The sequence below is a fragment of the Mchenga conophoros genome, linkage group LG4 (genome assembly GCF_057382185.1).
Source record: "Mchenga conophoros isolate Kocher_MC1m ecotype Shallow Benthic linkage group LG4, M_conophoros_male_GT1.1, whole genome shotgun sequence".
In the NCBI taxonomy this organism is placed as follows: Eukaryota; Metazoa; Chordata; class Actinopteri; order Cichliformes; family Cichlidae; genus Mchenga; species Mchenga conophoros.
Genome location: NC_140529.1, coordinates 39,596,520 through 39,619,782, shown reverse-complemented (window position 1 = coordinate 39,619,782; position 23,263 = coordinate 39,596,520). Strand labels below are relative to the sequence as shown.

Here is a 23,263-nt window from a genome sequence, read left to right as displayed (position 1 = left end):
TGTCGGTCATCTGTCTGTGTGCTGTATGGTTACTTCTACTTCCTGTGTCGTTAGTCAGGCTTGGTTAAGCGGTGTTGTCACCTGTTTCTATTCTTCATCTTTATCCGATGTATTCAAGCCCTCTGTTTCCCTCCGTTGCTTTGTCATCGGCAATTCTGCGTTTTCAGATCAGTCATTCAGTTTAGTAACAGCATCTTTACAGGTCTACCTAAAAAATCAGTCAGACAACTACAGCTCATTCAGAACTCTGCTGCTCGAGTCCTCACTAAGACCAAAAAAGTGGACCACATCAGTCCAGCTCTGAGGTCTTTACACTGGCTGCCTGTCCGTCAGAGGATAGACTTTAAAGTTCTGATGCTGGCCTACAAAGCTCTGAATGATTTAGGACCAAAATACATCAATGACCTCCTGACCCAGTATGAACCTTCCAGATCCCTCAGGTCATCTGGATCCGGTCTTTTATCAGTTCCCAGAGTCAAAATTCAAATTCAAATTTTATTTGTCACGTACACAGTCATACACAGTACGATATGTAGTGAAATGCTTGGACAACTGCTCGTGACCTAAAGAAAACAAAAAAGGAAAAGGCTATGAATAAGAACCAGAACCAGACACGGAGAAGCTGCATTCAGCTTTTATGCTCCTTATATCTGGAACAAACTCCCAGAAAGCCTCAGATCAGCTGAAACACTCAGTTTATTTAAATCCAGGTTGAAGACTCACCTGTTCTCAGCTGCATTTGAATAAAGCACCAAATCCACACTTTTAAGCTTAAATTTCAAAACTTACATTTAACTACTGATTTTATCTACTGTTCTGATTTTATCTGTTTTGATTTTATATACTGTTTTGTTTGTTTGTTAATTAGTTAGTTAGTTTGTTTGCTTGTTTTAATAAATTTTAAATCATGCTTTTTATTTGTTTTTGTTTCTAATGTCTCTGTAAAGCACTTTGAATCACCTTGTTGTTGAATTGTGCTATACAAATAAACTTGCCTTGCCTTGCCTTTCATATTCTGCTCATCTTGTCTTCATGATAAACACCGTGCACATATACTCTAAAATTCACACACTGAACGTGACATGGCGATGCACATTCTAAGTGGATGGACAGTGTTAAAGGCAGTACTACACAGGTGAGAGTGAACACACTGCAGCAGGTAGATAACATCATCATCCACCTGCATGAGAGGCTGAGGCAAACTGAAGACAGTCGAGAGCATATTTCACCTGCAAGCACCGGTGTTAGGTTCACCTTTGTGACATGTGACATCAAGGCAACTGCTCTGAAGTCGCCAGAAGGGGATGCTTTCTTTGGTACCAGCACTAAGCATGATGTTGATGTCCTGGCGTCTCTGTTGGCCTGAGCAGTGAAGGAAACGGGTCCAGGTGCTGAGGTCCGGTGCAGCCTGATATGACCTCTAGTTTCTAACCAGTGCACAGCTCGTCTATCGTTTCCTGTTTATATTTCCTTCAATGCTGTATTTGGTTTGCAGCATTAAGACCTTTCACTGGTCTTGGAAACTTTATTGAAACAAGTCACTGCATCAAATCCAAAATAAGAAAAGTTTTCTCTGAAAACTTTAAAAATTCCCAGTTTTGATATTCAGTGTTGTAGTTGGACTCTGTATTTTAAACAGTTTATTTGATGCCTCTTTCTCCCGCCACACGCCTGCAGCTGGCTGGAAACTCCTCGGGTGTGTCTGCAGTTTCTCCATCAGTCCAGCAGGCGGAGCCAAACTCACACAGACTGTTCATGTGGTGAAGAAACTTTATTACTGATCTCACAAATACAGGCCATTTACCATCTCACAACATCCATAACAATAACATTACCTTATCAACTCAACATCACTAATCAATCATCGATTGATCATGTTTATGTGTGTAGAACTGCAGCAGTGGCGAGGCAGGCTGTGTCAGGTTTGTGTGATGTCACAGACTTTGGGCGGGGTTTCAGTGCGGTTATCCGAATCTCAGCCCGACTGTGGACAAATACACTTATAGAGGTATGCGCGTGCGCGCGCACACACACACACGTGTAGGTGGTGATGTTATTGCATTTCTCCTTACAGACTCCTTATCAGAACTATGAGCTTGTTTCCTTTGCATCTTATGACGTCATCAACACATCATCAAAGGTCCAACCGCTACTGCCGGACAGTGGACACACACAGGTACTACACACACACACACACACACACACACACACACACACACACACAACAGTTCCGTAGTTGAGGTGCTAATTTGGTAACTTTGTGTGTGTGTGCAGACTCAGCTCAGAGTATTGTGGCGTCCTCCAGACGGTGAGAAAAGTGTTCCCATTGGCTACATCATTCTGTCAGTCATCTGTGCGCTCCTCCTCCTCTGCATTCCCTGTTTCATCTTCTGGAAGGTATCAATCAATCAATCAATCAACCACTACTCAGCCAGTCATGTACAGACTAGAGATGGCACAATACCACTTTTTTATGTCCGATACCGATATCATAAATTTGGATATCGGCCGATACCGATATGAATCCGATATAGTGTGTTTTTAATCAATAACACAGTTTTTTAATATCTTGCTGCATTTTGTATAAGTTCATACTCAAGTTTAAATAAACAACAACACTAATGCTATTCTGTTATACCTGTATGTAAAAAACACACTGCACCCAAAATATTTCATAGTTCAGCAAAACTGATCAATCTAATAAACTTAAACCTGCTCAATCCTCCCTATTCTGGTATTTTAAAGAGCGCTTAGCATAAATATTAAGCAACCTAACTAATAGGGTTGCAAACTCCCAGCAAAATAAAAATAGGGAACCACCCCTCACGCGCCACCTCATGATGCTTAATCGACGTAATCAACCTTAATTTGATGCAGTGTGAAAAAAAAATGCACAGAAATCAATTATTTTTCAAGAAATATTAAATAGATTCAACATCTTTCTTCAACAAAATTGCAGACTGCACAGATGGTACCTTCCCAAAGGAAAAAGTACTATAGCTTACTAGGGTATATTAGACTTAACAGTTACTATATACAATAATGGACTTCTATACATTTTACATCAGATTAAAACTTTGGGTGTAAGATTCAGATAATTATTTATTAAAAGCTAGACATTTTAAATGAGAATAAGAAAGAAAAGTATGTCTTTGTGCCCCCTTTTCCCTGTTAATGCCCTATCGGCCCCCCTGGCTAAACTTTGTTAGATCCGCCCCTGCACAGTTACCAGCCGTCAGCTACGTAGATCCTGGTGTAGAAAGTAATAATAAATAAATTCTAACAACAGCTTATCAAGCTTAAACGTGCTGCTGTTGTTCAGCCGCTGGTTTCCTCTTTCTGGTGCAAAGTGGGCCAAAAACAAACAAGAGACACTGACTTGCGACAGAAAAGCCGATCAGCTGATCATTAAGCAGTTTCATGATTGAAGTAGCAGCCGGAGAGCGAGACGCAGTCGCTTGTTAAGCTTAACGCAGGAATGCTTTACAAACATTCAGAGATGGACTTACACACTTGCTTTACTTCTCTCGGGGTAACTTTGTCAGAGATGAAATGCCGGGTTGCTAGCGAAGCTCCACATGCTATCCAGACCACCGACAGGTCCCGCATGCCACAGCCGCTCTATCACGTGATGCATACTGCTCCGACTGCTAACGTTCTGAGGTGAGTTACGGCGTGTTGCAAGTTTTGCGAGGTGCTTTCCTGATATTTAATGGATCGGATTACATTTTTTATTTTTCTCCGATATCCGATCCAGTAATTTAGGTCAGTATCGGACCGATACCGATACGTAATATCGGATCGGTCCATCTCTAATAAAAATAAGTATCAGGTAAAATAATCCGATTGGATACCACGTAAGAACAATAAATATATCACTTTCTGTTGTAACCCTCAAACTGAAAGGTAATGTAACGACACTCATTTTCACTTTTTCACAAAACTAAAACATCACTACTCCCACGTCTAATGTCTGTAATGGAGTCGGAGTGAACTGGATCCGCACTCTGTGCTAATGCTCGCTAGGCAGGGGAACACATTTTGTCGGTACCTTGGTGCAACACAGATCCTGCCACAGTTTGTTCCCCTGGTTCAAATCACGGACAAACAGTATCCCACAGGTGTTTCTGTTTTTAAACTAGTGCTGCCAATATTAACGCGTTAATACGCCGTTAACACAGCTAAATGTGTTAGCGCGATCATCACGATTAACACGATTAAAATTGTTAATGTGCTTAACGCGTCTGGAGCGCAGAATGAACAAACTTCGGACAAACTGCCTCCAGTGATTTTGAGTCTCCTGCGTTATAGACCAGTTAAATGTTAATCGCGTTAGTTGTGATGACGGCGTTAACGCGCTTAAGCTGCATTAATGCGTTAACGCCGAGTAACCCTCACACAGACTAAACTGCGTAAACTTGTTAACGGGGATTTGACCATTTTGATGCGCTAACACGGGTCAGGTGCATTAACGCGTTAGCGCTGACAGCACTATATTAAACCCATTTTGCACAGAGAGACATTATTTAAAAATGTGTTGATAGCACTGTTGAATATTCTTACACAGTAAAAAAACAACAACAAAAACAACTATATGTAAAATAATTACACCATAAAGATGGTTTGTTTTTCTGTGGCTTGTTTAATAGCAATCTGTAACGTATTGCAGTGACTTTTATTGGCTGAACTGTTTTCAAAAGGTTTGAGGTGTGAAATAAACTGCAACAGAGTTTGAAAACAAAATATGTGTGTGTGAGTGTGGTTTGGGGGGTTCTTATAAAACATAGGGGTCGTAGCAAAAAAAGTTTGGGAACCACTGATTTGGAGGATGTTTATGATTAATTAGCGGTTCGTGTCACATTCCGTTTGTCAGCTCCACAGTAATGTGATGATTACTGAACTAAATTCAGTTTGTACCTGTGCAGGTATCCTCAGTCACCGTGACGACCACGCTGAAGTCGCCTCAGCTAGTTTTCGTCTTTGTTTTGTGTTCACATGTAAAATGTGTGTGTGTGTGTGTGCAGCTTGGTTTCTTCAGGCGAACTCTCCCCAAAGATGAAGACGATGATGAGGATGAGTAGTGTTTGTCTGAAGGTCTTATGACTGAATAACACCGAGTGTCACATGATCACTGATGAAGCGGGAGGTGCTCTAATTATTGATCGACATCTTAATAAATGTCTGCACTGCAACATGTTTATCAATAAAGTTCACTTTCAGTAAAACTCAACAACAAACGTCTCCATCTGTAAACAAACAAACAGGAAATAAGAATGAGATGACACACGAAGCTCCCACTGATCTCACACACACACACACACACACACACACACACACACACACACACACACACACACACACACACACACACTTGTTCTCCTCAGTTGTGAGGACACTCAGTCACCCTGAACTGAAACTTCACCCAGGCTTTCTTTGGTCAAGGTCAAGGTCAAGGTCTGACCTTGACCTTGTGCTGTCTTTGTGCTGTCTGACCAAGCCTAAAGCCTGTTTCAGGGGTTAACAGGGGTCACCGTGGTGAGCATGCTCACATCAAACAAGGCAACATCATCAGAGGAACAGCTGATACAGACCAAGGCAGAAAAAAGTTCTTGTGATGCTTACAGCCACTCTGACAGCGTCCCCCATCAGAGCGCTCAGACTTTAAAGTGGAACTCGCTGCAGTATGTCGCAGATCAGAGTGAATGAATGTGATTGGTTGAACAGATACTCAGGTGTGTGTTTGCAGCAGATCAGAACCATGGTCTGGATCAGCGCACTATCACATGGATGTTCAGTCTGAGCAGCTGGAGCTTCATTTCCTGCTTTCAGGAACAAGCTGCACATGAACGAATGAGAGGAAACTCTGAGTCTTTATTCTCTCAGCTGCAGCATCGCTGCTAGTTCAGGGTCAAAGAGTAAAGATCAAAACAATCATTAAATATAAAAAACTTGTAGCTGTTCAGGCCACAGCTCTGATTGAACTGAGGAGACCAGCTTCTGCAGGTTGAAATCAGATGTTTTTGTGGTTTTTGGGTTCTGTGAAGCTCCAGATGTTTCAGTGGGTGATGGTCTGGGGCTGGGCTGTACTCAGGTCAGGAATGGAGCTCAGTGAGGTGTTAGGGTTAGGAGCAGATGTTGCTCTGCAGATGTACTTTTAATTAATGAGGCCTTCACAGGGGTCACAGCTACCCCCCACCCCTCAACCACACCATCAGGGACAATCAAGCTGATGGTTGATCTCCAGACTGGACAATGAAGATGGGAGGTCTTCCTCAGAGCCGCCGCCATGATATCCCGGTCTGTGAGTTCATCACTGCAAACCTCTAATCACTGGGATTTACAAAGCTACTGGGAAGGAAGGAAGGAAGGAAAGAGGAGACAGACATGAGTAGTTTTCCACCCTGAGTTCTGCCTCACAGGCAGCTCCTCCTCTCAGGCAGAGTAACGCCTCCTTCACTATGGTTGGATAGCTGTGGCCGCTTCCTCTGATTGGTGCAGCAGTGGCCACCCTGTGAGTCGGTGCGGGGGGGGCTAAAGGCTGTTGTGCAGTGAGGGAGGATGAAGAGGATTACTACAGATTACAGAGTAGTTTATAACAGCAGAGAAGAAGAAGAGAGAGGCACACCCAAACCAACTGAGCCTACTGGCCTGACTGGGCCTGTCCTGATGCAGTGAACTGGAACCAGTCTGTTTGCGACTAACTGGACTTGGCTGGGTTCTGGAGGGTTGGGGTGGACTGCAGTGGTCTGAGGAAGAGGAAGTGGATGGATGGTTTCCAGGCGTACGGGGCGGGGAAGGCCGGCGGAGCGTTCGACCCTGCGACCTTCATCAGGCAGCCGCAGACTGTCGTTAGGATCCTGTGCTGGGTAAGTCCTGTGATGTCATAATTATGTCATAGATGGGTCTCTAAACAAACCAATCATTAGTGTTATGGACAAACCTGAGAGGTCTCACGGTGCCATCCAATCAGATCCAAGAAGCTGTGGTGTCATGTGACAGGCTCACCTGTTTTATCTTAGAGCGTTCAGGTGAGTTCACGTTCTCTCAGAGTCTCATCTGCTGAACGCACAGTCTCACATCCGCGCTGGTGCCTGGCCCCCTCCCTGAATGCCTTCCTCTCAAAACATGCCCCACATGTTCCCCAACACGTGTTTTAAGCTCCCTCCAGCAGGGGGATGAATGTCTGACAGGTTAGAGTAAATCCAGCAAAGTGAGGCAGAAAAAATTTAAATGGAGTCCCGAATTGTCCGAATTCTGAATGAAGTCTGAGGTTTGACAGAACCTCTTAGATCTGTCGTTCTGATCCAGTTCAGGTGAGTCTGGGTCCACCTGGTCTGCTGATGTCCATCCTCCTCTGATGTGCCTCTGACCTGAGAGATGATGGAAGTAAAACTTCAGGAGATCAGCATCTTCACAAATGTCTGCCTGTTCTGATGTTTAAGTGATCAGCCTTTGTGTTAATGTGTGACTGAGGGGCTCTGGTTCTGGTCGGTTCTCTCTCTGTTTGGGGTCAGCTGTCACTTTACTGGCTGCTGGGTCCTGAGAGTCCTTTGTGATTCAGTCATGAGATTGGTGTTAAAATTCCTGGGGCTCAACACAAGACTGCTCAAACAAAACCTCACTGTTTGACTCTGCAGCCACTCTGATTGGACAGCTCAGGAGAGAGACTGCCATGATTGGATAGAAACATGCAGTCCTCCACGCCTCCATAGCACAGGATGGAAGAGGTAATTGTGGAGCTGGGAGGTGTATGCTGCAGGGTAACAGCTGCTTGCTGGTTAAAGGTCACATGGAGCTCTGTTAGGTCCAGCTGTACATGATTGATTGTTTAAAAGCTGAAAACCTTCCTTTATTAACAGGTTTCTGATGTGAAATATTTACAGATCTACAGACGCTATTGAAGGACCACAAATAAAACACTCTCCAAAACTGTGATTGTCTTTGTATAAATGTATTAAAGTGTGACAGGAGCCGTGTATCCACTCGAGCTGCGCTGTGTTGATAGCATTTTTAATGACTGCAGTGCTTTCTTTGAGGAAGTCATCAGACTGCATGTGATCATGCCCACTCTGCTTCCAGAATCCAGCCATGGCACAAAAACATCAAACCTTGATGCCAAGGACATACCGTCCTGTTGCTAAGTTAACTTTCATTTTACAACAGCAGTCGGGTCCCAGCTCAGGCGAGAAACAGGAACTGTTTCAGTCGGGCCTCAGAGCCATTCATAGCACCGAAACTGTTAACAGTGACCTGCTACTCACATAATAGTCAGGTTAAAATAGAAAGCTGATTCTGACTGATACCACGGATGATAAAGTGTTCTCAGCTCACCTCAAACACTGTCAAATCAAATCAAAGCAGCTCAACAAACATCAGCAAACACACAAACTGTGTGCGTGCAGTTTGTCCCACAGTGTGTTGCAGCTAACGTCCAGCTGCTTATTTGTCAGGGACAGAAAAGACAGAGAGCTACGTTCACTCAGAGATGGAGACAGATAAGAAAGGAGGAGAGGAAGCAGAGAGCTTAGAGTCAAAGGAAGGATGCTCATTTAAAGCTCACATGGAAGTGTTGTTAAATCTGTACTTTAAACCTAAACTTTTACTTGAGTAAAAAAGTTGCTTCAGTACTTAAACTTTTACTGGAGTATTTTTTAACACAGGTTCAAAATACTCCAGCAGCTCGAGTAGAAGTACAGCAGCTCCAGCAATGGTGCTGCCGTACTTCTACTTAAATAAAGAATGTTCCTACTTTGCTATCTCTGATGAAAGCAAATTCACACCAAGGAGTCCTGCTCTCAAAAACTGACATAGATAACCCTGCTGGATCTAAAAAATAAGTGCTTAACATTTTTAAACCGTGATTAGTGCCATCTTGTGTTACAGCACAGTGTGACATCACTGGGTTGGTTGGTTGCTGCTAATAGATTTGGGTTTTTTTATGTTCCAGTTTTTTTTTTTTTCATTGCCTCACCAAACTCCTCCCACACCCGAGATTTTGCTTGGGAGAGACCCCAGTCCACAGAATCTTCACCTCCGTCTTCCAGTAAAGCTTCGACAGCATTCCAAGGCAGACTGAGGACATTGAGTCCAAATGGACCATGTTCAGCACATTGCTGGAGCTGCTGCACTGAGCTGCATCCACAAGGTGGTGGAGTCCATCATGCAGAAGGAGCTGTATGGAGCTCGGTTAGCCTGTGGGACTTCGAAAGCAGTCGATAGGTACCGACAGGCCTAGCAGAAAGCGGCTTGGGCAGTGGCCGACGCAAAAACTCCTGTGTGGGAGGAGTTCGGAGAGGCCATGGAGAAAGACATTCTGTGTGCCTCAAAGAATCCACCATTTCTCTCTTTGAGCCACTGATCTCCCATTGGCTGTTCCCGCTGAAACTCTGTCTGCCCCCTGCTGTCCTCTGTTGATGGCCTGGTAATGGTTCCGTGTCTGCGTTTGCTTTTTCATGTAATATGTAATTTCATGCATGTTTATAGGTTGTTGGGTTTATTTTTGAGAGAGAAGACAAATATGCTCAAAGTGCATTTATAAAAAAGAATATTAAGCAGATAAAGGTTCAAGATAAAAATGGCTGCTGTGTCTCTTTGGTCACTCAGGAGACCCAAAAGAAAGAAAGAGCCCCACACCCAGCCAGTAAACAGTGTTACTGCGGGTCACAGAAACAGAACGTTAACGTGATTGGTCAAAACTGTTGAGCGTGGCCTTGACATCTGACGTCAGCTCATGTTTCTTCCTCTGCGCCTTTCTAGACATCTCCTTATGTGGAGATGACACTCTCATTACCATACCAAATCCTGTTCATGTGGATGTAGTGTTTTCAGAGGCAAAACGAACAAATTATGAGATATATAGCCTTAAATATAAAATTACATTCTAACAAGGTCAGTACACTTTGATCAGTAAAAGCTGTGTTTAAACTTGCTCATTAATAAACTTTACTTCCTCGCTCCAGCTCTTCTCCATCGTCATCCTCGGCTGCGTTGCTAACGAGGGCTATGTCAACAGGCCAGAGGAGGTGGAGCCGTATTGCATCTTCAACCGCAACCAGAACGCCTGCAACTATGGCATCACCATGGGAACATTGGGGTTCCTATGCAGCGCTGCTTTCCTAGCACTGGATGTTTACTTCCCCCAGATCAGCGGCGTGAAGGACAGGAAGAAGGCCGTCATGGCTGACATTGTAGTGTCAGGTGAGTGTCCATCTCCTGTGCTTTGTAGTCGGTGGGATTAGGCACGTGTGTTTTGTGCATTTTGTTAAATGTGGTTCCTCCGTGCTGTGTGCAGCTCTATGGGCCTTCATCTGGTTTGTGGGCTTCTGTTTTCTGGCCAATCAGTGGCAGGTCTCTAAAAAAGAGGACAATCCTCTGAACGAAGGAGCCGACGCAGCCAGAGCAACCATTGTTTTCTCCTTCTTTTCCATCTTCACCTGGGTAAGTATGTGAAGGCTTCCACTGCTGCCACCTGCTGGTCAGACTACTGCACAAACACGTTTATTTAGAAATATTTAAACCCTTGCACATGTATAAGATATGTTGTGTACATGTAACAAACAACTCATATGATTCTGTTTCCTTCTGTCTGTGTTGTCGTATGTGTGTTGTGTCCCATGTCATGTGATGTGCCTCATGTCATGTCATGTGACGTGTTGTATGTAGGGCGGTCTCACTCTGCTGTCTCTGGAGCGTCTGAAGAGAGTCTCCTTTGAGGAAGAATACAACAAACTGTTCAGCTCTCCTCTTGCCTGAAACTCAAACCTTACTTGACTTGTCTCTTTTAGTTAATCAGGGGCGAGCCTTCATGTGCTTTCTGTTTCCTCCTCATAGCTCAGTCTGAACTCTTATTCTAAGTGCCTTACTGTCGCTGCGGTAACTGAGTCATTCATGAACTATGTTGTGCGTTTTCTTTTTGCAGTGATGTCGTTGTGTGTGATGTGATATCACCATGTACTTTGGTGTATGAAGATCTAATAAAGTGACATTAAGATTAACATATTAAAAGTAGAAGCATGGTCCATGGAGAGACAATGGACTGCTCCCTGCTGCTGGCTGTCACCTGGTCGGGTTTATGTGCAACACTAAAGAACAAACTTACTGTACTAAGCAAAACTCTTGAGTCATTCTTAGGATAGCTAAGAATAGATGCGGTGATTTATTGAAACCTGTGCAAACGTATGTGGAATACAGTAAATGAGTTTGAATGATTCTAACGAGCTTGAAAGTGAATAGTTGGTGTGAGCAGCTTCATCCTTCAGCTCCATCTGAACGCTCTAAGCAACTCTCTCATCTCTACGAGGATCTTCAGAAATAGCTCTCCAGGCTTCCAGAAGGACATTCAAAGCTCCTGTTTGGATGTTTCTGCCTTTTGTCCTCTGTCAGGGTGATTCCACGCTGCTTCAGTAATGGAATCAGAATATCTTTATTGTCCTTATAACATGTGCAATGAACAGAACAATGGTAAATGGCCTGTATTTATATAGCGCTTTACTAGTCCCTAAGGACCCCAAAGCGCTTTACACATCCAGTCATCCACACATTCACACACTGGTGATGGCAGCTACATTGTAGCCACAGCCACCCTGGGGCGCACTGACAGAGGTGAGGCTGCCGGACACTGGCGCCACCGGGCCCTCTGACCACCACCAGTTGGCAACAGGTGAAGTGTCTTGCCCAAGGACACAACGGCCGGGACTCTCCAAGCCGGGACTCGAACCGGCAACCTTCCGATTACAAGGCGAACTCCCAACTCTTGAGCCACGATCGCCCGATGAACAAGAATAAATATTAAAAAAAAGGAAAAAGAATACAGTCAGACAAATCACAGTTTGATATTTTTTCGATAGAAAAAAAAAGGTTCATGCCTTTTTAATTTCTCATTTATTAAAATTATAAATATATATTTTAACTCAAAAGTACAGTTTTTAAATTTAATGTTGCTGAAATAACAGAGTAATAAAAAAATAAATCTATCTGATGGAGAAATCCCTCATCTTTGGAAAAGAGAGTTTATTACAGAGAAATGTCTCTTTCCAAAATAAAAGCTATACTATACGCTTCTTCTGGGCTATATTCTCAGCAGCATATTAAACATATCAGGTCCCCATAAGGAGAATCCTGTGCTAACGGCTGTCTAAATGACTTGGGTAAAGTTAGTAGCAGGCGTGCTTGTTGTTTTTGTCTGCTTCCACTTGTCTTTGCACTAGGATGATGTCGGAGTAAATGTGCAGTCATATTCGTTGTGTTCCCACTAGTGCTGTCAGCGTTAATCTGAAATGACGTTAACGCCACAACACGGCAAATCTCCGTTAACGAGCTACCGCGGATCGCCCCGTGCATGGGGGTTGGACGGCCAACACGTTAACAAGCTAACTGCACTAACGCACTAGTTCCCACCAATATAATTGAGCATTGCGTGGCACATCCAACATACTGTTTTACTTTAGTCCATGACGCGCTTACCTTCAGGGTCATACGTCACATGAAAACCAAAATAGTTCCAAACGCCAGATCTGAATGAGGGTGAGGGAGGTTCAATTTGCCATGTTGCAAGCAGAGCTTAACTTCTGTCTCGCTAGCTTGCCCTGCGCTCAGTGAATCTGCGTTCGACTACTCCGCCTAGGCTGCACTGTCGAGCGCAGATCCACTGAGCGCTCAACACAGACAGCATCGTCAGAAGGAAAGTTGATAAAATAAATTAAAAATTTTGTATTGTTCGATACATATGCGTACCGAACCGAAAGCACTGTATCGAACGGTTCAATATCGATACGAGTATTGTTGCACCCCTAATAAATATATATATATATTAGTGCTGTCAATAGATTAAAAAAAATTAACTAACTAATCTTACAATTTTCTGTTATTAATTGCGATTAATCTCAATTACTTTATTAATAGCCTGGCTCCAATTACATTTTTTTTATTCTTTATATTTTAAGATTGTAACAGACATTTATGCAACACAATGAAGTAAATGCAGAATAAACACAAAGAATGTATGCTGAAATTCAAAGAGAATTTTAATAGTTTTCATCAATCTTTAACACAGTGAAAACTTACAAAAAACCTTTAAGGCCATCAACAGTGACTGAACCCAGGCCTACAGGTTAAAGTGAATATCATAACAATAAAGGGTGCACAAAACTCAGTATTTAAAACACAAAAAGACACAGCTGAAAACCCAGAATGTTGAACATTTTTCACTTCAAAGGAGCAATCTGGATTAGAGATGGCACGATACCACTTTTTTATGTCCGATACCGATACCGATATCATAAATTTGGATATCTGCCGATACCGATATGAATCCGATAGTGTTTTTTTAATCAACAAAAGTGTTTTTTAAAATATCTTGCTGCATTTTGCAAGTCTGCAAGTTCATACTCAAGTTTAAAACAACAACTACACTAAAGCTATTCTGTTATACCTGTATGCAAAAATTTTTTTTCATAGTTCAGCAATACTGATCAATCTAATAAACTTAAACCTACACCATCCTCCCTATTCTGGTATTTTAAAGAGTACTTAGCGTAAATATTAAGCAACCTAACTAATAGGGTTCCAACTCCCAGCAACAACAAAAATAAATAAATAAAAAATAGGGAACCACCCCTCACGCTCCACCTCATGATGCTTAATCGACGTAATCAACCTTAATTTGATGCAGTGTGAAAAAAAATGCAGAGAAATCAATTATTTTTCAAGAAATATTAAATAGATTCAACATCTTTCTTCAACAAAATTGCAGACTGCACAGATGGTACCTTCCCAAAGGAAAAAGTACTATAGCTTACTAGGGTATATATATTAGACTTAATAGTCACTATATACAGTAATTGACTTCTATTCATTTTACATCAAATTAAAACTTTGTGTGTCAGATAATTATTTATTAAAAGCTCGACATTTTAAATGAGAATAAGAAAGAAAAGTGTGTCTTTGTGCCCCCTTTTCCCTGTTAATGCCCTATCGGCCCCCCTGGCTAAACTTTGCTAGATCCGCCCCTGCACAGTTACCAGCGTCAGCTACTAGTAGAAAGTAATATTAAATACATTCTAACAACAGCTGATCAAGCTTAAACGTGCTGCTGTTGTTCAGCCGCTGGTTTCCTCTTTCTGGTGCAAAGTGGGCCAAAAGCAAACTAGAGACACGGACTCGCGACAGAAAAGCCGATCAGCTGATCGTTAAGCAGTTTCACGATTGAAGTAGCAGCAAGAAGAGGCAGTCGCTCCATATATCGCTTGTTAAGCTTAACGCAGGAATGCTTTACAAACATTCAGAGATGGACTTACACACTTGCTTTACTTCTCTCGGGGATAACTTTGTCGGAGATGAAATGCCAGGTTGCTAGCGAAGCTCCAAATGCTATCCAGACCACCGACAGGTCCCGCATGCCACAGCCGCTCTATCACGTGATGCATACTGCTCCGACGTGCTAACGTTCTGAGGTGAGTTACGGCGTGTTGCAAGTTTTGTGAGGTGTTTTCGTGATATTTAATGGATCGGATTACATTTTTTATTTTTCTCCGATATCCGATCCAGTAATTTAGGTCAGTATCGGACCGATACCGATACGTAATATCGGATCGGTCCATCTCTAATCTGGATTAGTCCTTCTTTGCACTCAGCCAGTTACTGAGGCAGACTATTCTGTTTACATTGTCTGATGACAAAGAAGCACGCTTCTTTTGAATGATGTGACCTGAGAGTGAGAATAATCTCTCACAAGGCACTGTGGTTGCAGGGGTTGACAGGTACTTGCGTGCAATAGGTGCCAGCCTGGCATGTGCTCCTTCTCTCTTTAACCACCACTGTAGTGGACACTCTCCTATGTCAATTTTGGGCTCTGCTTTGTACAGATTCAGACAGCAGTCTATAGCATCTTCCTCTTCCTCTTTATCTGAATCAGGAGAACCCAGCAAGCAGATGGACATCTTGCTCTTCTTTGGTGAGGGTTCCTCTGTTGTCTGAGCAGATGGTTGGTGTGCATCCGTCTCTGACATCAGAAGGTCATGTACTGATGCCCACACCTCTCTTCTTTCATCTTTGGAAAGGCATTTAAGATCTTTAAACCTGGGATCAAGGGCAGTAGCGATCTTCAGCCATGTGAGATTGCTGCTGTCCCTCCGCTGAGCTAGGTCTGTGGTAAAAATCTTCTTAAACCTCAAAACGTAGACTGGGTCATCATCTGAGGGCTCCATAATCCTGAACAAATGACACAAGGCTGGCAACACCATGGAACAAGAGACATACCGCTCTCCTCCCAGCAGTTCGGTAACATATCTGCAATAGAAAGATCAAGTCTGTATTTTTCTATTAATCACACAGAGACAAACATAAAAACTACATATGAAAATACACAGAGAGGTGGAGGTGGAGAACATACTTGAAAACAAAGCTAGAATGCAAAGATAGACACACAATCATGAGAAACAAAATGATTTACCTGCAAGGTTCCAGTAGTTCCTCCAGCTTGTGCAGTCTGTCAAGCTCCTGGTCAGTCAACATAGTCACCTTGCTGTTTTGTTGAGTCAGGATGGTGGTCAGCCCAAATTTGTTTCTCTGGATCCGCTTGATCATCTCTAGGGTGGAGTTCCATCTTGTTGGAACGTCCTGAACAAGCGGTTCTGTTTGATGTCCATGTGCAGCTTGCTGTGCCTTTAATTCCTGAGCGTTTGCTGGACTATGCTTAAAATGTCCAACAATCTTGCGACATTTGGCCAGAGCCCTTTCAAATGCGCTGTCATTAAGAGAAACTGTGACCGTTCTTTGCAGAATGTGGGCCATGCAGGGCATGTGTTCAAATGGAAGTAGTCTGGCGGCTGCAACCATGTTACGAGCACTGTCGGTGCCAAGCGTGGTTACCTTGTCCTTGATTTTCCATTCGTTTGCAACATTCAGAAAATGGTCAGCACACGCCTCAGCATAGTGTCTCTCTTCAGTTTTACTCACTGTTAGTGCAAACGATTGCATAGTCCAGTCGTTATCAATAAAATGCGCCATGACCCCCAAGTAATTATCGTTGTTCACCGAAGTCCAGTGGTCTCCGGTGAGAGCGACATTCCTTACTTGCACAAGCTTGCTGGACTGCTGAGCCCTCTGGTCCCCATACAAAGTGTGCAGTCTCGACACAATGGTTCCTCTCGAGGGCAGATTGTAACACTCATCTCCTGATGCAGCACGAATGACTTCTCTCAGTCCATCATCTTCTACTATGCTAACTGGTCGGCAGTTTTTAGCTATCCAAACAACCAAGGAATTGGTTACCTTTTCTCTCACATTTTTTGTTATTCGTCCACAAGCACCATACTCCTGAAGCGTAGACTGGCGAGGTCCCGTAGAGGTGGATTCAGTTGGGTGTTTTGCTCTCAGGTGATACGCCAGTGATGAACTGCTTCTGTGGTACTTGAATTCAGCTTTGCAAATTGTGCATCTTACTCTCGTTTTGTCCAACAAGCCATCAGGCAACTTCTTAAAGAGAAACTTTCCACCCAAAAGTCCGCCCTCGTCCATGCTTGCGTGTGTTAGCTAGTGTTAGCTAGATAGTAGCATGGTGTCACTTCTTCTTCTAATCATTTCTGTCAGGCCAAACGCCAGCATAGCACACTGTTGCCCCCTCCTCCAGAGGTGCTCATGAATTTAAAGGTCTTAGATTACAGGAAATTAATAAAAAAACAAAATCAGCGTAAAATTTTTTTAATGCATTAAACATTTCGCGTTGATCTTAACAATTAACGCAATAATTTTGACAGCACTAATATACATATATATATATATATATATATATATATATATATATATATATATATATATATATATATATATATATAAACACCCAGCACGCCCCTGCGGGCGGTTTATCCTTCAAGCTCGGGTCCTCTACCAGAGGCCTGGGAGCTTGAGGGTCCTGCGCAGTATCTTAGCTGTTCCCAGGACTGCGCTCTTCTGGACAGAGATCTCCGATGTTATTCCCGGGATCTGCTGGAGCCACTCGCCTAGCTTGGGAGTCACCGCACCTAGTGCTCCGATTACCACGGGGACCACCGTTACCTTCACCCTCCACATCCTCTCGAGCTCTTCTCTGAGCCCTTGGTATTTCTCCAGCTTCTCGTGTTCCTTCTTCCTGATATTGCTGTCATTCGGAACCGCTACATCGATCACTACGGCCGTCTTCTTCTGTTTGTCTACCACCACTATGTCCGGTTGGTTAGCCACCACCATTTTGTCCGTCTGTATCTGGAAGTCCCACAGGATCTTAGCTCGGTCATTCTCCACCACCCTTGGGGGCATCTCCCATTTTGACCTCGGGACTTCCAGGTTATACTCGGCACAGATGTTCCTGTACACTATGCCGGCCACTTGGTTATGGCGTTCCATGTATGCCTTGCCTGCTAGCATCTTGCACCCTGCTGTTATGTGCTGGATTGTCTCTGGGGCATCTTTACACAGCCTGCACCTGGGGTCTTGGTGTGATAGACCCCAGCCTCTATGGATCTTGTGCTCCTCTGTAATATTCTAGATATTTATAATTGAGTTATTTGTATATTTGAGCTATTTCTTTTAATTTTTAAACTTTGTAATATATTGCAGTATTTAGTTCAGTCTGTTACTTGTATTGTCTTGGAGCAACTGTAACCACATAATTCCCTTGTCCAGCCACTGGTAGGATTCTGGATGTCAGCCACCTGCCGGTGGTACATTCCGTGCAGTGGGCTGTCCTTCCATGATGGCCCCTCCTATTACCCCTTGCTTCTTTTCTTTCTCCTGTTTCTTTCTTCGGTATTCACTGAACAGATGGTCAGTTGTGGCCATCTTCCTGATGTACTCATGGAGTATAGTTGGATAGTATCGAAGAGAGGAAAGGGCAATCAGAAATGAGCGGACATGGAGGATACCTACAAGTACCTGAGAATCCCACAGGCAAACGGGCAATCACTGCCTGCAGAGGGTCAGGCAAGTCCTGAAGAGTCAGCTGAACGGTAACAACAAGATCTGGGCAATCAACACCTATTCCCTGCCACTGATCCTGCTGGGATATTAAGCTGGCCAAAGGAGGAAATGGAAGCCACTGACATCAAGACCAGGAAGCTCCTGACCACGCATGGAGGGTTTCACCCCAAGTCCAGCAGCCTGAGGCTGTACGCTAAGCAGAAGGAAGGAGGCCGGGGACTGGTGAGTGTCAGCACCACAGTCCAGGATGACACAACAAACATCCATAAGTACATCAGGAAGATGGCCCCAACCAATTGTGTGCTCAGTGAATACCTCAGGCAGCAGAAACCCAAGAAAGAGGAGGAGCCATCGTGGAAGGACAGGCCACTATATGGCATGTACCAGACAGAAGACAGATAGAGGACCTCCAGAAATCCTACCAGTGGCTGGACAAAGCTGGACTGAAAGACAGCACAGAGGCACTAATTATGGCAGCACGGGAAGCAGCTCTGAGCACAAGATCCATAGAGGCTATCACACCAGGCAAGACCCCAGGTGCAGGCTGTGTAAAGATGCCCCTGAGACAATCCAGCACATAACAGCAGGGTGCAAGATGCTAGCAGGCAGGGCATACATGGAACGCCATAACCAAGTGGCCGGCATAGTGTACAGGAACATCTGTGCCGAGTATAACCTGGAAGTCCCGAGGTCAAAATGGGAGATGCCCCCAAGGGTGGTGGAGAATGACCGAGCTAATATCCTGTGGGACTTCGAGATACAGACAGACAAAATGGTGGTGGCTGACCAACCGGACATAGTGGTGGTAGACAAACATCAGAAGACGGCTGTAGTGATAGATGTAGCAGTTCCCAATGACAGCAACATCAGAAAGAAGGAAGACAAGAAGCAGGAGAAATACCAAGGGCTCAGAAAAGAGCTGGACGAGATGTGGAGGGAGAAGGTAACAGTGGAACATGCTTTATCCAAAGCTCACTCTCTGTGCATTCACTCGCTAATTTACATTCACAGTATTCACTCACTGCCTCTTTTGAGTTTTACTAGCTTAGCTTAGCTCATAGCGAAGTCGCTAGCAGCATGGCCTATTCACCTGTCCCTCCTGAACTTTCCTGCTCATTGTGTCAGATGTTTAGTTACTCCTCTGCCTCCTTTAGCAGTAAGGATACTTGTAACAAATGTAGCATATTTGCAGCTCTGGAGGCTAAGATCACTGAATTGGAGACTCGGCTTTGCACCCTTGATACACCTGTAGCTAGCCAGGCCCCTGCAGGCGGTGCACCCAAAGACAGCGTAGGTCCTGCTAGCTGTTCCTCGGCAGACCCCAAGCAGCTGGGGAAAGAGGGCGGCTGGGTGACGGTGAGGAAGAAGCATAGTCTTAAACAGAAGCTCCAGGTACACCACCAACCTGTTCATGTATGTAGCAGTTTTTCCCCACTTGGTGACACACCCACCGGGGGTCAAACTCTGGTAATTGGCGATTCTGTTCTCAGACATGTGAAGCTAGAGACACCGGCAACCATAGTCAATTGTCTTCCAGGGGCCAGAGCAGGTGACATTGGCGGAAATGTAAAACTGCTGGCTAAGGGTAAACGTAAATTCAGTAAAATCATAATTCACGTCGGCCGATTGACGGAACACCTGGTTATGTCAATTGGAGGTCACTAAAATCAATATTGAATCCATGTGTAACTTTGCCAAAACAATGTCGGACTCTGTAGTTTTCCCTGGTTTCCTCCCCAATCAGACCAGGAGTGACATGTTTAGCCGCATGTTCTCCTTAATGTAAGGAGCTTGGAAAGAAAAGCGTCTGGACTTCTTTGAGTTGCTTGAAGATGTTTCACCTCTCATCCGAGAAGCTTCTTCAGTTCTAAGGTCAAATGGTGGAGAGTCCCAGATTTAAACACAGTGGGAGTTTCCCCCCAAAGAGGAACAATGGACCCCCCTGATGATCCTCTACCTAATCACATGATCCAAGGTGTGAAAACGGGTGTGGGTCACAATCAGCCAGGGTTTCGGGTGGACTCATCCTGAAACCTGGCCCCACTCTATTATGTGATTTCCTGAGGTCAGATGGCCCAGGATGTGAGTGGGCGTTAAGGCGTCTGGGGAGGTCTGGGCATTCCTTGCTGCACTGTACAGTATACACCACATTGTTAAGTTTGTGTTTAGGAGTTTTGTGTTTGGGATGAAACAGTTTCTGTCTGAGTGTGTTGCTGGGTCTGAAATCTGGGTCTGATTTCCTTTATATGTAAAAGAAACACTTAAAACATGTGGTTATCCTAATTGGGCATTTATAAAGTCAGCAAAGAGGCACAGAAAAGAAGATCAGACACCAGCGAGGGAGGATAAGAAGGACAGACGCAACAACATTGTCATCCCCTATGTAGCCGGTGTATCAGAGAAACTCAGGAGAGTTTTCTCCAAGCACGACATCCCAGTGTATTTCAGACCCAGCAACACGCTCAGACACAAACTGGCTCACCCGAAAGACAAAACTCCTAAACACAAACTTAACAATGTGGTGTATGCTGTACAGTGCAGCGAGGAATGCCCAGACCTCTACATTGGAGAGACCGAACAGACACTTCACAAGTGCATGGCACAACACAGAAGAGCCACCTCCACAAGACAAGACTCAGCAGTCCATCTGCATCTAAAGGTCAAAGGTCACTCTTTCGAGGATGCCAATGTTCACATTTTGGACAGAGAGGACAGATGGTTTGAAAGAGGAGTGAAAGAAGCATCTATGTCCACTGTGAGCGACCATCTTTGAACAGAGGCGGGGCTTACGACACCAACTGTCTGCCATCTATAATCCAGTTTTGAGTTCCCTCCCCAGACGCCTTAACGCCCACTCACATCCTGGGCCATCTGACCTCAGGAAATCACATGATAGGGTGGGGCCAGGTTTCACAATGAGCTCACCCGAAACCCTGGCTGAATGTGACCCACACCCGTTTTTACACCTTGGCTCATGTGATTAGAGGATCATCAGGGGGTCCTTTGTCCCTCTTTGGGGGGATACTCCCACTGGGTTTAAATCTGGCACTCTCCACCATTTGACCTTAGAACTGAAGAAGCTTCTCGGATGAGAGGTGAAACGTTTTCAAGCAACTCAAAGAAGTCCAGACGCTTTTCTTTCCAAGCTCCTGTCATGGCTCGTAGGATGAGCTGTGTGGAATTGTTAGAGTACCCAAAATGCAGGCACTTCTGATGTGGGGAAGCTTTATTAAAGGAGGTGGAAAGTATACAAGGCAAGGGTGGCGAAAAACAGAACTGGGTAAACCTAAACTGGGAAAACTAAAGAGCAAACCATGAAATGATAACCAAACGTGGAAAAGGACAGAGAGATGCAGACAGACGCAGGGAAACCACTAAGGATGACGGAGGAGATTAACGCAGACGAGCCAGCAACAGGCAGGAGAACACACAGGGCTTAAATACACGCAGCAGTAATCAAGGGATGGGAGACAGGACAGGAACACACCTCGGAGAAATCACAGCTGACGTGGCAAGGGAACTGTAAACTGAACACACTCACATAAGACAAGGACCTTCAGAATAAAACAGGAAACTTACAGACACAGAGGACCAGACAAGACACTGAACTTAACAGACAGACTCACGAGCAGACACAGTGACACCATGGACAGACAGAGGGAACATAGGCAGACATAAAACAAAACTCTTAACACATAGCAAACCTAAACAAGACATAACAGAATAAACAAGAACATAAAATAATATAAAGAAACACAAAACACTCAGTCCCCAGACTCAGGACCATGACAGCTACTTAGACTACGATGGCCTGGATGACTGAGAACCTTCACAGACATGTTCTCCTTAAATTGCTGGCTGTCTGAGTGGTGTCCCAGAAATGATGTGGGCTTCATAGATAATTGGCAAACCTGGAGGAAACCTGGTCTTGTTAGGAGAGATGGCATCCATCCCACTTTGGATGGAGCAGCTCTCATTTCTAGAAATATGGACAAATTTATTTAACCCCCCAAAATATGACTATCCAGAGTTGGGACCAGGAAGCAGAGTTGCAGTCTTACACACCTCTCTGCAGCTTCTCTCCTCCTGCTATCCCCCCCCAAAAAAACCCATCTCCATAGAGACTGTGTCAGCTCCCAAACAGACAAAGTAACTAAAAACCAGCAACAAACAACTTAAACATAAACAATCACAAAGAAAGAACAATACAGTATCCACATCTGAACCAAAGAGTAAAACAGTGAAATGTGGATTATTAAATATTAGGTCTCTCTCCTCCAAGTCTCTGTTAGTACATGACTTAATAATTGATCAACAAATTGATTTACTCTGCCTTACAGAAACCTGCTTGCAGCAGGATGATTATGTTAGTTTAAATGAATCAACACCCCCGAGTCATTCTAACTACCAGAAACCTCGAAGCACAGGCCGAGGGGGAGGTGTGGCAGCAATTTTTCACACCAGCCTATTAACCCTTTAGAGCCGGTCGGAGCGGACACGCTCTGTTTTGCGTAACTATTTTTAAATCCCGGTAGCAGTGCAACCACGTAAGCTAGCGCAATAATTTTTTTTGCATATAAAACCGGAGGAGTTGTACTTACATCTTATGCCATCAGCTTGTCCTCGGTCACAGTTTCCTTCCACATATAGCTTTGCAAAAACTGCATAAAAAGCACTTGCAGCAACAAAAACATAATATTCCAGAAACACGCTTTGCCGATCCGATCAGCTGTTTGTAACACTTCCTACGTCCATCAGCGTGAACTATCGCATGTCCGGCATGACCTGCCCGAAACCGGAAGTGACGTCATTTTGAGGAAATGTAGTTTTTTTTACCATCGTGGCCTTATGAGCCTATACTTGTGTTTTTAAAAGTTATGTTTGACTTTATGACTTTCTGTGTCGTTTCTGGGATGCTTAGGACTCATATTGCACTGGTGGAAATATTTTATTTTGATGCATATGCTGTTATTTTGCAAATTTGCACTATAATATATTTTTTCGTTTTTCCTGCAGTATATGAAAATTGGTGTATCTCAAAAATAAAACTATGAAGACACTTAAAATAAATTTCCTTTGGTGGGAAACTAGTTTGTGCAACTTTTTTGTATTTACAGTTTTGAGGGATAAGCCTCTTAAATTTCTCTAACTAGAAATATATGTTAAAAAAACAAAAACGATTTTAAATTTTTTTGTAGTTTATTGCACTTTTTTGCAACTTATGTAATTACTATGCACTTAATGCAGACATATTATTAAAATGTGGGCTATAATGGTTGTATTGATGTATAGCAACTTGAAATGCTCCAAA

At 43.8% G+C, this 23,263-nt stretch overlaps 2 protein-coding genes across 6 annotated transcripts in view; one reads left to right on the top strand and one right to left on the bottom strand.

Moving 5' to 3' along the window:
- The window catches only part of syngr1a (synaptogyrin 1a), a 36,333-nt gene that overhangs the window by 8,098 nt on the left and 4,972 nt on the right, over positions 1 to 23,263 (top strand). For 2 of the 5 annotated variants that reach the window (XM_085272406.1, XM_085272407.1), the window contains exons 2-6: positions 2,075 to 2,176; positions 2,275 to 2,397; positions 4,926 to 6,866; positions 9,960 to 10,197; positions 10,292 to 10,437. In XM_085272406.1, coding sequence (XP_085128532.1) covers positions 6,765 to 6,866; positions 9,960 to 10,197; positions 10,292 to 10,437 — 486 coding nt within the window. In that variant the 5' untranslated portion in view covers positions 2,075 to 2,176; positions 2,275 to 2,397; positions 4,926 to 6,764. Of the gene's footprint in view, positions 1 to 1,677; positions 1,761 to 2,074; positions 2,177 to 2,274; positions 2,398 to 3,642; positions 6,867 to 9,959; positions 10,198 to 10,291; positions 10,438 to 10,662; positions 10,995 to 23,263 lie in introns of those variants that run through there. The other 3 variants (XM_085272410.1, XM_085272409.1, XM_085272408.1) reach the window with 3 other exon arrangements.
- LOC146576855 (E3 SUMO-protein ligase ZBED1-like) lies at positions 14,610 to 16,682 on the bottom strand. The gene is made up of 2 exons (XM_085272411.1): positions 15,449 to 16,682; positions 14,610 to 15,285 (listed from the first exon to the last, which is right to left on the bottom strand). The coding sequence occupies exons 1-2, from the start codon at positions 16,513 to 16,515 to the stop codon at positions 14,610 to 14,612; spliced, it is 1,743 nt and encodes a 580-aa protein (XP_085128537.1). The 5' UTR covers positions 16,516 to 16,682.